Source organism: Heloderma suspectum, chromosome 17, assembly GCF_057233095.1.
Source record: "Heloderma suspectum isolate Gila_16-S chromosome 17, 16-S_ref, whole genome shotgun sequence".
In the NCBI taxonomy this organism is placed as follows: domain Eukaryota; kingdom Metazoa; phylum Chordata; class Lepidosauria; order Squamata; family Helodermatidae; genus Heloderma; species Heloderma suspectum.
The window spans coordinates 7,903,745-7,919,252 of record NC_139474.1 but is presented as its reverse complement, the minus strand read 5'-3'; the positions used below and the strand labels follow the sequence as shown (position 1 = coordinate 7,919,252).

General features: G+C 46.3%; 1 protein-coding gene across 5 annotated transcripts in view; it reads left to right on the top strand.

Annotated features, from left to right (window-relative positions):
* The window catches only part of CADM3 (cell adhesion molecule 3), a 150,461-nt gene extending 135,182 nt beyond the window's left edge, over positions 1–15,279 (top strand). For 2 of the 5 annotated variants that reach the window (XM_084824512.1, XM_084824514.1), the window contains exons 8-9: positions 8,404–8,529; positions 11,988–15,279. In XM_084824512.1, the coding sequence (XP_084680638.1) occupies positions 8,404–8,529; positions 11,988–12,106 (245 nt within the window). In that variant the 3' untranslated portion in view covers positions 12,107–15,279. Of the gene's footprint in view, positions 1–1,944; positions 2,354–8,403; positions 8,530–11,987 lie in introns of those variants that run through there. The other 3 variants (XM_084824515.1, XM_084824516.1, XM_084824513.1) reach the window with 2 other exon arrangements.
* The last annotated feature ends 229 nt before the right edge of the window (positions 15,280–15,508 follow it).

The window sequence follows — 15,508 nt, the reverse complement described above, 5'->3', positions numbered from 1 at the left end:
CCCCTCCCGCACTGTCTCACTGCCAGGGTCACTATCTATCTCAGGAATGCTGGCAGGAGGAATCTCTGCCAGCTGCTGTGCCTGTGAGGGATGAGTGCACTCCTCTCCCATGGATAGCTGTTCCTCCTCAGAATCAGAACTGCTCTGGGGCTCTATGGGCTCAGTTTCCACCCTGACAGCTTGCTCCTTGGGAGGAAAGCTATGGCAAACCTAGACAGCATAGTAAGAAGCAGAGACATCACCTTACCGACAAAGGTCTGTCTAATCAAAGCTATGGTTTTCCCAGTAGTAATGTATGGCTGTGAGAGCTGGACTATAAGGAAGGCTGAGCGCCGAAGAATTGATGCTTTTGAACTGTGGTGCTGGAGAAGATTCTTACGACTCCCCTGGACTGCAAGGAGGTCCAGTCAGTTAACCCTAAAGGAAATCAACCCTGAGTGCTCATTGGAAGGACAGATACTGAAGCTGAAGCTCAAATATTTTGGCCACCTAATGCGAAGAGAAAACTCCCTGGAAAAGACCCTGATGCTGGGAAAGATTGAAGGCAAAAGGAGAAGGGGGTGGCAGGGGGTGAGATGGCTAGATAGCATCATCGATGCAATGAATATGGACTTCAGCACACTCCGGGAGAGAGTGCAGGACAGGAAGGCCTGGCGTGCTATGGTCCATGGGGTCACGAAGAGTCGGACACGACTTAATGACTGAACAACAACAACAGCAACATATGGACATGTAGAAATAATTACTGGGACTTATTTAAATTTCACAGGAAGCAAAGCCAGCCAAAGCTCCTCCAAATCATCTCAAATCAAATAAATTCTTCAATTAATTTATTACACCCTGGCCCAGATCATCCCAAGTGAAGGGGAAAATATTTTTTCCCCCTAATGTTTATGGCCATGCAGGGAGATTTATGGGTTTGGGGGGGGGAATGTTGCAGCATGTGGGGAGGGGAGAGTTAACACTTCCCTCCTGAGTTTCAATCCCATTTGAAAATCTCCCCCTGCATGACAATTAAGCTACGTGAAAAAAAAAACCTTCCATTAGAAACGTATGCATTTTTGTTTGCACGTTCTTCCAAGGCGCGCATGGTGTCAAACACATTTTTTGTTTTGTTTTTGTGGAATACATCACAAGATCTGAAATATAGATATGGATTTCTGCCTGCAAATTGCATTCAGGTTCATGCTTGGTTCAGTGAGGTGCAAACTGGGCAATCTCATATTGAAATATGAAACTATTGGATTTCTCACTCGTACTTAACAGTAAAGCCAATTTTGTGCCGATTTACATTGGTTTCCTCTTTGCTCCTGGGCCTAGTTCAAGGTGCTGTAATACTTACAGCCCTTAAAAGCCTGGGATCTTGATATTTTAAGGACCACTTTCTCTCACATATGCCCACTCTCTTAAGTCATCATAGTGTCCCAGAGTTAGAGGTTCTGATTAGGAATTAAGGGTGGGAGAACCAGGGATGCTCGAACTTGCTGAAATTCTCCAGACTTCATTTCAGAGCTCAGTTTGGTTCATTCCCGTTTGTGACATATTTTTAGTTCATTCCAACGGGAAAAGTGCATATGTCAAATGGGAAAAGTGCACAGTTGTGTGCACATTTTTCAAAAGTGCACACTTTCTCCCACTTAGTCAAGCATGAAAATGTGTATTTTTTAGAAAGCGCATTTCAAAGTTTATATATATATATATATATATGTATATATATATATATGCATTTTATGAACACCATCTTAAGTTTGGGAATGTACAAATGTATTTCAGAAATATTCACTCCCATTCGTATTTGAACAAAGTTGCCTTTGTCACTGTGCTACTTTGAATTTTTCTCATTTATACGCTCTATTGTTTAGCCCATAAGAATTGTTACATACACATTGCAATGTCACTCATTTTTTAAAATTGCTTTATTTTTCATGTCTTTCCCTGTTCCAGATGCAGAACCTTGGAAAACTGTTAAACGAAATGAATCACTGCAAAATGTTAGATTAAATGAATTTCTGAAAAATGCTACACTGAACAGGTTTCTGAAAAAAAAAGTTACACTAAATGAATTTCTGAATAATATCATAGGATTTTTCTAGATAAGGAGATTCAACTCAGCCCTACACTTACAATGCACACTTGCATGGAAAATAAACACATTAAAATGGATGTAAATCCTTATACATTTACTTAAGTTCATTTATCTGTTTTGCTTTATATACACATGTATGTTATTTGCATGCTCTTATATAATCCATTTTTCCTTAAAATGATATATATTTTATTATTATATATGGATCCAATTTCAGCATCTTATATTTTCTTTCTAACTTCTCAGTAAAAGTTTATTTTCACTTTTGTTGTTGTTTTGTCATATTGTTGGGCATACGCATGAATGAGGCTATGTGAATTTCGCACAAGTGCATAAAAGTCACCAAATCTGGAGCTGGGTGCAGAATTCAGCCATTGGGGAAAAGTCAGCTTTCTCTTACTTTGGGAAAAAAAAATGTTCCTAGTCTGCATGATTTGAACAATAACATTTAAAGAAAGTGGGCAGCTGCTAGGGAAATTGTCAAAGCTGGGCTGTGATTTGATAGGGTTTGGGGGTAGAGGACTGGGGTTCTGTGCTCTGCCTGTCGCTCCTATGAGGTTGCCCCAGTGGGGCAGGGAAGTTAGAACTGAATGGTGTCTTATCTGAATGCCCACAGGAAAGGGGCATCACTATCATTGTTGGTAGGGATTTATTTATTTATTTATTTATTAAATTTATTAATCGCCCATCTGACTGGTCACCCAGCCACTCTGGGCGATGTACAACCCACCATAAAACAATTTAAAACAATAAAATTTTACCATAAACATTTTTTTTTAAATACCCTAACCCACCCCAAATGCCTGCCTGAACAATGGTGGAGAATGGTGGATGGTGGAGAATTCCGCCATGGACCCCAATGAGGGTCCCATCTATGGAACACTTACCTCCGCCTCCCTGCGGAATCTTCTTCAGCCGGATCCTCTGGATCTGGAGTGCCAGTGATATGGCCGCCATGCCGTATCGCTGGCTGAAGGGGATTGACTGCAGACGCAAATGGCGTCCAGGTGAAAGCAGCTGTAAATGGCTGCATTTAGCTTAAACTAAGTCCTTTACGGCCGCAAATGGCGTCCTGGATGCCATTTGCATCCCTGCTTTTTTTTCACGTGATAGGCTACGCAAATATTTATTGCACAAATACCCCCCCAAAAGCTGGCTGTCAGTCCAGTGGGATCAAACTTTATAAGCAGCATCAGAAGTGGGAGTGGTAGGCAAACAAGCCATTTTTGCAATTCCTGCAATTCTCTGAACATCACCTTGAAGCCCAGCTCACCACACTCCCCATGTTCAGTTGCGCTCTTCCTTCATTTCCTTCAAACTGGGGAAATTGGCATTTTGAAAGGGGGAATCGTGCATTTTTAAGAAGAGTGCAACCAAATGCACACTTTCCCTCGATAGAGTAAAATGTAAAAGTGCACATTTTGCCTATCTATCTATCTATCTATCTATCTATCTATCTATCTATCTATCTCTCTATCTATCTATCATCTATCAATCATCTATCTATCTATCTATCTATCAGTCTATCTCATCTATCTATCATCTATCTATCATCTGTCTGTCTGTCTGTCTGTCTATCTATCTATCTATCTATCTATCATCTATCTATCTTCTGTCTAGCTATCTAGCTATCATCTATCTATCATCTATCTATCATCTGTCTGTCTGTCTGTCTGTCTATCTATCTATCTCATCTATCTATCATCTATCATCTATCATCTATCTAGCTATCATCTAGCTATCATCTATCTATCTATCTATCTATCTATCTATCTATCTATCTATCTCATCTATCATCTATCATCTATCATCTATCTAGCTATCTAGCTATCATCTAGCTATCATCTATCTATCTATCTATCTATCTTCTATCTAGCTAGCTATCGTCTGTCTGTCTGTCTGTCTGTCTGACTGTCTGTCTATCTATCTCATCCATCCATCCATCCATCCATCCATCCATCATCTAACTAGCTATCATCTATCTGTCCCAACACAACTTTGAGACTTTGTGAATGTCTTCAGAGAAGACGTGCTCCTGCTTGGGTTCGCATTTGGTGTTGTGAACAGAACATGTTTGCATAATTTGCAAATGTAAAACAAAACTAAGGGGTGGGCAAGGTGGTCTGAGATGAAGAGGAATTCAGATTGTGAAGGGAGTGAGAGCTTAGCCAGACAGGCTTCTCTCCAGCAAGACAAATTGTTCCATGACTCCAGAGCAGGGATGCTGGAGAAATCCGCCCTGGACTCAAATGAGGCTGGATTCTGAAGAATCCGACCTTCTGAGTCCTCAGTGGAGTGGCTGCACTTACCTCTGGGTCCAGAGGAGTTTACGGGAGGGAGCTCTCCGGCTCTGTATAATATGTGATATGCTAATGGTGGCTGCCATTAGCCTATTGCAGGAAAAATACAGCCATAAATGGCACATTGTATGCCATTTGAGGCCATAAAGCACTTTTTGTTGTTCAGTCGTTCAGTCGTGTCCGACTCTTCGTGGCCCCATGGACCATGGCACGCCAGGCCTTCCTGTCCTCCGCTCTCTCCCAGAGCATGCTCAAGTTCATGTTCATTGCATCCGTGATGCTATCTAGCCATCTCACCCTCTGCCGTCCCCTTCTCCTTTGGCCTTCCATCTTTCCCAGCATCAGAGTCTTTTCCAGAGTCTCTTCACATTAGGTGGCCAAAATATTTGAGCTTCAGCTTCAGTGTCTGTCCTTCCAATGAGCACTCAGGGTTGATTTCCTTTAGGATGGACTCATTTGGCCTCCTTGCAGTCCAGGGAACTCATCTAAATACAGCTGAAGACAGCCACACTCCAGGTCAAAGTCAGTGCTTTATGGCCACAAATGGCATACAGTGCGCCATTTACGGCTGTATTTTTCCTGCAATAGGCTACTGGCAGCTGCCATTAGCCTACTGCGTTTTAAAGGGAGCTGGAGAGCCACTCCTCCAAGTCTGTTGGATGCAGCTGGGCTCCAGAGGATTCCGTGGGGCCCTGAGTGGCCTGAATAGCCCCTCCATGGACCCCTCCCAGGCCAGACAGTGGGGGGTTCGTACATCCCCATTCAGGAGCAAACTCAGAGGCTCTGAGACTTTCTAGAGTGGTCAGCAATTGGTCCTTGGGGGGTCAGCTGAGTACTCAGTGAGGTGGCTTGTACTCCACAGTCGGTCCCCCCCCCAAAAAAAAAAGCAATGCTGGTTCTAGGTTTTAGGTTCAGGGGCTTCAATCTAGGTTCAGGGGCTTCAGTCTGGCCCTGGCCCCACCTCCTTTCCCCCTTTCCCCCAATTGGATGGTTTCTGGGCTTTGGCACAGTTTTCCCCCTTGTTTTAAAAGGTTGCGAAACCTTTCCTAAGGCTTAGTTACTGGCAATAATAACTTCAAGCTACATTATGGTGTTTTCCCAGGTGCCTTTTGTTCCATTATCCGTTCACAGATGGATGTGTGTTTTTTCGTTATGCAGAAAAATGCACAAATAATTCCGTCAGAGGACGGAACAATTTACATAATTTACCTTAGTGCGTAACATTTAATGTATTGTCCTGCAATGCTGCTTTTGAACATGGAGGTTCCATCCCTCATGGTTGTGGCTAATAAGGACACAAGAAGGACACTGCTGGATCACACCAGAGGCCTACTTAGTGTAGCTTTTCACCACAGTAGCCAACCAGATGTTTCCAGGACTCCCACTGGCAAGACATGAAAGCATTCGCTCTTTCCCATCACCACAGCAGGAGTCACATTTCCCGGCAGGGAGAAAAGGTAGCCACGTGTGTCCACTGTTTTTTTTTTATCATGCACTTCTCACATTTTCTATATATTTAGGGTTGCGTGGGAAAGAGGAGCTCTAGGCCTTGCTTCTGTGGGGGAGGAATTTAGAATTCCTCACATTTTCCATCTCACGCCCCCAGCTTTGATTCACCTGTCCTCTCCCATTGATCATCGCCAAGCTTTTTCTACCGGTCCACAACTCTCGTGTTCATTCCAAGCCAGGTCCTCCATCAGGGTCCTTTTTCAGACCCTCCCTGTCACATCACCATAGCAACCACCGCATCCTTCACTAGGGTGAAGGATGGAGTGGGTGGCCAGGTGAAAAAGAGGATGGGGCTCCTGCACTTTTAATAGTTGTAACGGAGAGGGAATTTTGGTGGGCGCAGCTTGCCATGAGCATTTAGTTGGCAGGAGTCACAAAGAGGAGACAGACTGGGGATGGGCCTGAGCAGAGACGCCTGCCGCTGACATGCTTTTAGCACAAAGGCTGGATGGAGTTTGGGAGAAACTCTTGGGATCCACATGTCAGTGGCAGGTGGGGTCAAAGGCAAAGGGGGTGTGACCAAAGACAAAAGGGGTGGGGCCAAAAACACACAGAATACCACTGTATTGTACATAAGAACGTAAGAACATCAGAAGAGTCCTGCTGGATCAGACCAAGGGTCCATCTAGTCGAGCACCCTATTCACACAGTGACCAGCCAGCTGTCGACCAGGAACCCACATGCAGGGCATGAGTGCAACAGCACCCTCCCACCCATGTTCCCCAGCAACTCGTGCACACAGGCTCACTGCCTCTGATACTGGAGGCAGCACATAGCCATCAGGACAAGTAGCCATTGATAGCCTTTTCCTCCAGGAATTTGTCCAACCCCCTTTGAAAGCCATCCAAATTGGTGGCCATCACTATGTCCTGTGGTAGTGACTTCCACAGTTTAACTACACGCTGTGTGAAGCACTTCCTTTGATCTGTCCTGCATCTCCCACCAATCAGCTTCATGGGAGGGCCCCCTTGGCTTACCTAGTATGTCGAGAGAGGGAGAAAAATGTCTCCCTATCCACGTTCCCCACACCATGGATCATTCAGTAGACCTCTATCATGTCTCTATCACGTAGCTTAAAGCACAGTTGCATAACCTCGGAATTACAGAATTTTTCTCAGACTTCTTTGCACTTCCCTCAAAATGATCAACGTCTCTTACCTAACAGTTCATCGAAATACCCTTGCATTTCTCTGAGGCCAGAACACACAATCCTGATGCTCCTTGATCTATAGATCATAGAACATAGAACCATAGGGTTGGAAGGGGCCTGCAAGACCATCGAGTCCAACCCCCTGCTCAGTGTGGGAAGCCTGATTCCCAGGCGGTCTCCCATCCAAGTACTAACCAGGGCTAACCCTGCTTAGCTTCCGAGATCAGACAAGATCCCTATGCTGAATATGGTCAGGATGCACTTTGCATCCTTCAAATGGCTTTTCTTTTTTCCTGGATAAGCTGCTGCTAGGGATGTTGGAGAAATCCTCAACAGATCCAAATGAGCTCAGGTTGCTATGGATCCAACCAGTAGATTCTGCAGTGGAGCAGCTTTTCCCAAATTGCACAGATCCTGCAGAGTGGTGGACTGGGTTTTTTTAGAGTGTGTGTGTGTGTGTGTGCAAATGCGCTTTTGCAACCAGGAATGAAATTTTCATGCATCCTTAAAATAATCTGATTCCATCAATGAGCGGCAAACAGAATGGATAGGGACGGTGTGGGCACCTGATTCTGTCCAGGAATCTGGCAGAACCGCCCCTGCCCGCACCCCTGAGCCCCGCTTGCCAACCCCCTGCCCCCACTCACCCCCTGCCCATGCTCAGCGAGAGGCCAGCACTCACCCCTGCGGCCTTGTCGAGCCTCACCATCGTCATTTCTTTGAAAAATAAAATGGCCATCATAAAAATGTGCATATTTGTATATGAGTGAAAATGCACATTTTTGCAAATGTGCATATTGGTGCATGTGAAAATGTGCCTTTGCAAATGCACGCATTTGCGTGTGCACATTTTTGCACAAAATCCACATTTCCGCACATAGGTAAATATGTGCATTTGTGTGATCACCATTTTATTTTTCAAAAAATGGCACCCACAGAGCTTGCTGGGGCTGCCGGGCTGAGTGCAGGCCGCTTGCCGAGTGCAGGAGGGGCTCGAGCACGGTCCAGGGACCGGAGAGTGTGGGCAGGGGCTGGGTGGGCACCTGAATGACCCGGACGGGGGTGAGTTCACACATCCTTAGGAATGGATTTAATAAAAATGGAGGGCAGGATGCCTCTCCGGAATGTTTGCTTATTAAACGTACAGGAACCTCTGCAACAACCAGTGGGAAAGGATTTCTACCTTTCACTCCACATAACTTGCCTTCCCCCCCTTTCTCCTTGGCTCCTGCTCTCCTACCATGGCTTCGGAGCCTAGAAAAGGCTATGATATCGAAGAGAACCCCGTACATAAAAGCTCTGTGGGTTTTTTTGGATGTGTCTTGGCTAACCCTTCCCTTCTCTTTTCTCCTGGATAGAGGCTAGTCCAGTGACACACAGCAGAGGACCCTACCATGCCCTGATCGGAGGAATTGTCGCCATCATAGTTTTCCTGCTGCTTATTCTGCTCATCGTTCTGGGACACTACCTGATCCGGCACAAAGGTAGATTCCATGCAAATTTGCACAGTTGTCATAACTTCAGAAGCACCTCCCCCCAATTTCCAAAGAGTTTCATTTCTTTATGCTGGGAATGGGGGAAGGCATTTGTTTGGTTTGCATTTCAGTACAGACTTACTGAACTTGGAACTCATGAACCGATATGTGAGCGGACATTCCATTATCCTTTGGCATTTGTGCCTCTCCAAATTTTGCAATGGTGTATATGAGGGGAGAAGTGCAAACACACAAATGTGTATATTAGCGAAAATAATGATAACAAAGGCATCATGTTAGGAAACTGCTTGCAAAAAATGTAAACGTTAGGCAAAATTGCATCCACAATGTAAACATCTTGAGACTGGGGATGAAAAGCCAGTGTGGTGTAGTGGCTAGGGTGTTGGGCTGGGAGTCCAGAGGTCCAGGTTCTAGTCCCCGCTCAGCCATGGAAGCTCACTGGGTGACTCTGGGCCAGCCACAGACTCTCAGCCCAACACACCTCACAGGGTTGTTGTTGTGAGGATAAAATGGAAGAGGGGGATTGTGTATGCTGCTTTGGATTCCTTTGGAGGAAAAAACATGGGATATAAATTGAATGAATGAACAAATGAATGAACAAAATTTTTCAGTTTCTCTCCATTTCTCATTTTCCCTATCTTAAGTTCGGCTTGTCTCAAACTTTGAGGTTTTCTCCAGTCTTAAGTTCCGCTCATCCTGATTTTTGAGAACCTTTTAAAAAGAAGTTTGCATGAGAATTCATGCACATTTTTGTTCAGATTTCTCCTAATGCGTTTTTTTGCAAGCAATTTCCCTAACTGAATGCATTTTTGAACATTATTTTCCCTAACAGACACATTTTGATGAATTGTTTTCATTCCACTGAAAAACCTGGAGAAGTGAAAATGTTGAAGGAAATTTATTTATTTATTTATTTATTTATAATGTTTATATACCGTCTTATCTGCTAAAAAGCTATCAAGGTGGTGTGCAACAATTTCAAACAATAAGACCTTGAAATAAATAAATAAATAAATAAATATAAAACAGGGTAATGGAATTTCTCTTTGCTTAGTGGTTCAAAGGTGTGCAGTTACAGAAGTTCACATTAAAATTAAAAGGCAAACTGAACAAATTCCTTCCCCATCCCTAGGGAGGACTGATCATACTCAGTGTGTGTGTGTGTGTGTGTGTGTGCGTGTGTCTGTTATTGGGGTGTGTGTTATTGGGGTGTGTGTCTGTTATTGGGGTGTGTGTGTGTTTAATGGAATGGAGTATTTTGGAAGAAGGCATGGCTGATGGACTGGCTGGAACCCAGAACATGGGCACTCCACACTGCAATATTTTGTTGCAGTTCTCACTTGTTCTTATTAGCCTTTACTCTCCCAAACCTCCCCCCTCTCTGTTGCTCATTCAAGACAGATGAAACATTTTGTTTTATTTATAGCACTTAATTAGCACAGGCACTCTAGAAATTAAATATATATGCCATTTGCTGACATTCCTTCCAGCTCCACTGTAACCAAGAAATAGAATGCAGGGCACAAAATAGAAGATGGAGATGGCTTGCAGTTTTTTTTGGGGGGGGGGTGATGGTGGGGAAATCCTCCTCAAGAGATCACTAACATTTTACCTGTTACATGCATGTTTGCTGTCCTAACCATTTGCTCCTTCCTCACTGATCCAGCCTTCAGCCCCACTTAAAACCAAACAAGCCAACCAACCAGGGTTACTGTTTTTGCTGGCAGTATGGTGTGACCAATCAGGGACCCGCTAGCATGCTGATGTTGCCACACCATGTTGCCAACTCAGGTTCAGCCACCTGATGACGTTACAAAAAGACAAAACAGAGCCTAAATATTTTGGCTCCTTCCACAGGCCCTCCCAACCTATTACCCGAATGGAGGTGTGTATTGCATAGGGCTACATTTTTTACACTATGTCCCCCCACACCCCCTGCTCGCTTTGTTTTTCTTCTAGCAGGGATGTCGGAGAAATACGCAAATCCAACCTGTGGATTCCGCAGCACACTGGTTTCCCCCCTGTCAAGAAGATCCCATGGGCTTGCAGACCTTTGGGGATTCTGTGCAAATTTCATAATAGAAAAATACGCAAAAATGCCTGGCCAAAAATGCACATTTCCCCCATAGACTAAAGCATGCATATGCACATGGGGGGACTTTTGCATGTGCAAATTGTGCAAATGCAATCTTGCACACATCCGGGAACACCTCCCCCCCCCCCCGATTCCATGGATGGGTGGATGGTGGAACAAAGGGCACCTGACAATCCGCAAAACAGAGGCGGAATGGAGTTTACACAAATTGTACATCCCTATCTTTGAGTCGATTCACAGTATAATGCCCTCTGAGTTATACAGGGCAAAGTAGTGATATATATGTGTGCGAGTGTGTGTGTGTGTGGGGGGGGGGGGTGAATGGAGTTAGGATTTAGTACAGCAGGCCGGTCCTTGCCCCTTCCTCCACCTGATCCAATGGACTCAAATGGTGGATGGGAGTCTGGGATGAGTGCTGGGAAACTGACTGGAGCTCCCCATCCGTCCCCCTTCACCGCTCTCAAAGGGCCATTAGAACCCCTGGTGCCACCTTATACTGGGTCAGACTTTTTGTTTGTCTACTTTGGATGGCCTGCGGCAGAGGGAGGCCTTCCCCAGCCCTGGACGCAGGCTCTCATCCCACACTCCTGTGCCGTTTTGTCCCTAGGGAATCTGGGGGTTGAACTGGGCAACTTTCCCATACCAACCAGGTGCTCTACTATAGTGCAACGAAGCCCTCCTCAAGAAGTACATCTGCTCCCCATGGGGAGCTTGTACTGAGTGAGGCCATTGGTCTATGTAGACAGGGCCGGCTCCAGATTTAGCAGGGCTCTTGGGCAAGACATCCTTAGTGGCCCCTTCCCTCAGTGCATCTAACTTCTCACCACCATTGTAATCTTGCTCCCCCTCCTCTTCCTCCTCATGGCTGCCACTCGCTTGCTTGACAGGCAGACAGCCAGGGAGCAAGGAGGCCAGGGCATCTCCTGCTCCTCCTTCTTGCCACCACCGTTGTCTGGGCCAGAGCGAGAGGCAGGCGAACATGCAGGTTGCAATGCTGAAGAGGAGGAGCAAGTCCAGGGGGCTCTTGTCAGTGGGCCCCTGCAGGGGGGTGGGTCCTAGGCAGGTGCCCGACCATGTCTACCCTTGATGCTACCCTGCAACTAGACCAGAACTGTCACTTTTAATGGACAGTGGCTCTGTAGTGTTCCTGTCCCTCTTGTTTGTGAGCCCTTAGCTGGAGAAACTGGGGCGTGGACCTCTGATCTCTTCCGTGCAAGACATGAAGCTACAGACCCTTCTCCTTAGTAGTAAGGTTAATCCAGCCTCGCAGAAACCCAAGTCCTATTTTCCAGCCTTTCTCTAAGCCAAATGATTCCTCTTGTAGCTCCCTTCCACTTTTGTCCCCATGCAGGTACCTACCTGACCCATGAGGCCAAAGGCTCAGACGATGCCCCCGATGCAGACACGGCCATCATCAATGCCGAGGGAGGTCAAACCGGTGGGGACGACAAGAAGGAGTATTTCATCTGAGAGGGTGAGGGTGGGGCATGGCGGCAGGGCAGCAGGGGGGGAGGAGGAGGAGGAAAAAGTGGCGACTCGGAACCCAACCTCAACTGAACGACAACGGAACCCACCCAACCAATACGTCTATGGAATTTCTCTCGCACCCAGGAAGGTGTGGACGGGACAGACAGAAGGACGATGGTGGGAACCGAGGTCAGCGATGGACACAGAAGGAGAGAGAGGAGAGAGAGAGAGAAGATCAGCTTGGCTCACAACGCTTCTTTGAACTTGTATAAAACATTGTTACTAAACGGAAACAAACACCCGAACATTGAGAACCCCTCAAAAAACAAAACAAAAAAACCCTGTTCCTGCTTGCTTGTACCTACATATCTGCGGCTGCCATTCTAGCACTAAACACACAGAGCTGGAGAGTGAGTGATGACACCTTTCTTCCTCTCCTCTCTTTTCCTCTCCTTTCCTTCCTGTCCCTCCGGTTCCCTCCTTCCTTCCGGCTTGTTCCGAGTACTTCCCCCCACCCCTTTATCCCCTTTCTTCTTTTTAATGGCGTGCTCTGTTTTTGACTTTTGCTTTTCTTTTCTTTTTAGATTTCTGTTCTTGTTGCCTTCTGTTTGGAATGTCTTGACGGGGATGGGTGGTGTAGGGTTTTAGGGGGTTTCATTGGTGTGCCTCTGCTTTCTGTTAGAGTCACTCTGCTTTGGGGGTTTGACCTGAAGGATAAAATCAACTTGTGAGGGTGGGGAGGCAGGAAGCAAGGAGAGGGGGCCTCCAATGATGCAAAGTGAGCCCCTGAAACCCTTAAATCTGTCCCAACCATATCTGTGAGATTGGGGAATCGGGAATGCAAAGACCAGGGGATGCGAAAATCACAAGGAGACCTTGCAATCAGCTTTGGAACCAAGGAAGGCAGGATGGCTTCCAGTGAGGTGATGCTGTGTCTGACTCAGCAGGCCAACATGGGGTTGGTACCACTGTTGGCTTCAGGATTTGGCGAGACCCTAAGAAAGGCCCCCTAGCCTGAAAGAGGAGGGGGATGCTAACCCAGACTTGCTTCACACTGTTTCTAACTTCCTTGGGTCCTCCGTGGTATCCTTGATTTGGAAGATCTGATGCCAGTTAATGGGGCACAGAAGTAATAGGGCCTGGGTGGAGGGTGTAGAGGCTTGTTGATTTTATCCTTTGAGATGGTTTTGTTTCTCCAGTTGAGTCTATTTGTTTGAGAGGAGAATGTTGTTGTGTGGTACGTGTACCAAGGGGCGCCAGTTACCCGGTTCCAGTCCCTACCCAAACCCATGCCCCCTCCAAAAACAACAACAACAGAGAAGTGTGGTTTGGTACCACCCTGGTGTTCTTTGAGCTTCCCAACCATGAAGATGGTAGACCCAGGTGCTTAAGGGGTCTGATGAAAGAGAGACCCAAACACCAGAGACTTCTTTCAGTTTGAAGCCACAAATTCTCAGTGCAAAGGGGTATAATCTACCCTCCTGTGTCTTCCTTGGGCTAGAGGTGGAGTGAGGCCTTCTGGGGAGAGGCGCCAGTTCAAGCTAGGACAGGGTCCATTTCGTGCTGTTGGCCAGCAGCGGGGTAGGGTGGAGCAAGTGGGATTCTTAGATGGGGGTACTCAAACTCTAAATCCCTACTAATCACTGCTGACCAGAGCATGGGGGGTAACACCCCCCGCCCCGCAGAACCAAGGCTTCCAGTCCTCACCCAATTCACTTGAGTTGACGGCCACCATTTATTTTGCCTGGATCCTGAGGAGCAACAGGAAACTGTGGTTTTTCACGGAGACTCTCAAAGCTCGTGCTCCTTGTGAACCATTTGTGCTACCCATCCATCGGCACCACAATGGGATTCCAGAAAGGTAAATTAGTGCCTGGCCACCATCAGAAATACTTGTGTGAGTTGGACCCCAAACTTTTGTAGGGTTGCCAGATGGCATTACACAGGGAATCCTGACCTTCATGAAATGCTTTGCCATTCGGGAAAGAACAATTGTGTAGGGTTTGTTCTTCTCCCTCTTTGCCTTTTGTCACAAAAGCCTTTCTTGTTTGGTTTGGTTTTTAAGTCATGCGGCTGCTGCCACAGTTTTTGAGCTTTTCTGAGGGACCTCAGTGAGTGCCAGAAAGTTGATAGATTTTAAGATGAAGCAAGTGCAGGCTTATGGGAGTGGTTATTCTTGCCATGAAAATGGTGGGACTTTCAGGTTTTAAGGATCCTGCTTAGTACTTAACATGGAATCTAGGATGGAAAGGTGAAATCTTCTGCCTTAGGTCTTTGAGTTTACAACTATCCTTTTTTAAAGCTTTTACTACAATGAAACACATACAGGTAATAACGTCCCTATGAGGGCCTCCTTTGCTCCTGGTTTGGCTGTTTATAGGGATGGCTGAATGCCCCCCAGCTCAGGACCTTCAGGTGCCCACCCAGCTGCTTATGCAGCTTGCATGCCCCCAGACCCACGCCTGAGCTTCCCCCCTGCTTGCTGAGCTGCCCATACATACTCTGGGCCCATCCAGTGAGCTCTGTGGTCGCCATTTTGCGGAAGAAAATGGCGATCGCAAAAACACGCACATCTGATCTTACGCAAAACGGTGCTGTTCATGGCCAATATACCCAAGATTGCAGGAGTGAATGGGACATTTACACCTGTATTCTTACATATATTGGCCATTAATGGCGCCATTTTGCATAAGATCAGATGCGCATATTTTCACAATGGCCATTTTCTTTCACGAAATGACGACCACAGAGCTCCCCCATACAGGCCCGAGGTGAGCGTGGGTGGCTCAGTGAGTGCTGGGGGGAACTTGAGCATGGCAGGGCACTTGGCAGGCACGGCTCAGGGCAGCGGGTGGGTGGATTCCCAGACACAATCAGGCGCCTGCACCATCTGTTTCATGGCATATCGGGATTTCCATATTCCACCTCAATACAGAGCAAAATGTGGTGTTCTCAGTTGTGATGTAATGTCTTGAAGAGGTTGTTCATCCAGGTTTCTCATATGATTGGAGAGGCAGCTGTGGCTCTTCCTTTGAAAATGTAAGTTGCCTGGACAAAAGTGCCTCTGAGCATATGCAGAGGACTTCCCCTCTCTCACTGCCGAATCTTCACAGTGAGTCCTCCCTACACATCTGGGAAAGGCAACACTTCCAGTAAATATGAACCCCACAACTCTCTTAGATTGTGAGTGTCTGTATGTCTCCCTCCATGTGTGTGTGTGTGTGTGTGTGTGTGTGTGCGCGCATGCGCACGCATGCATGCACGCACATCTCTGTGTCCATCTGTTTCCATGTTGTGGTGTGGAGATAGGTTGTTTCCCTCCTATAATATGAGTGTTCCTTGGGGTCCTTCAATGAAACTGACTGGGAGCAGATTCAGGACAGACAAAAGAAAGTACTTCCATTA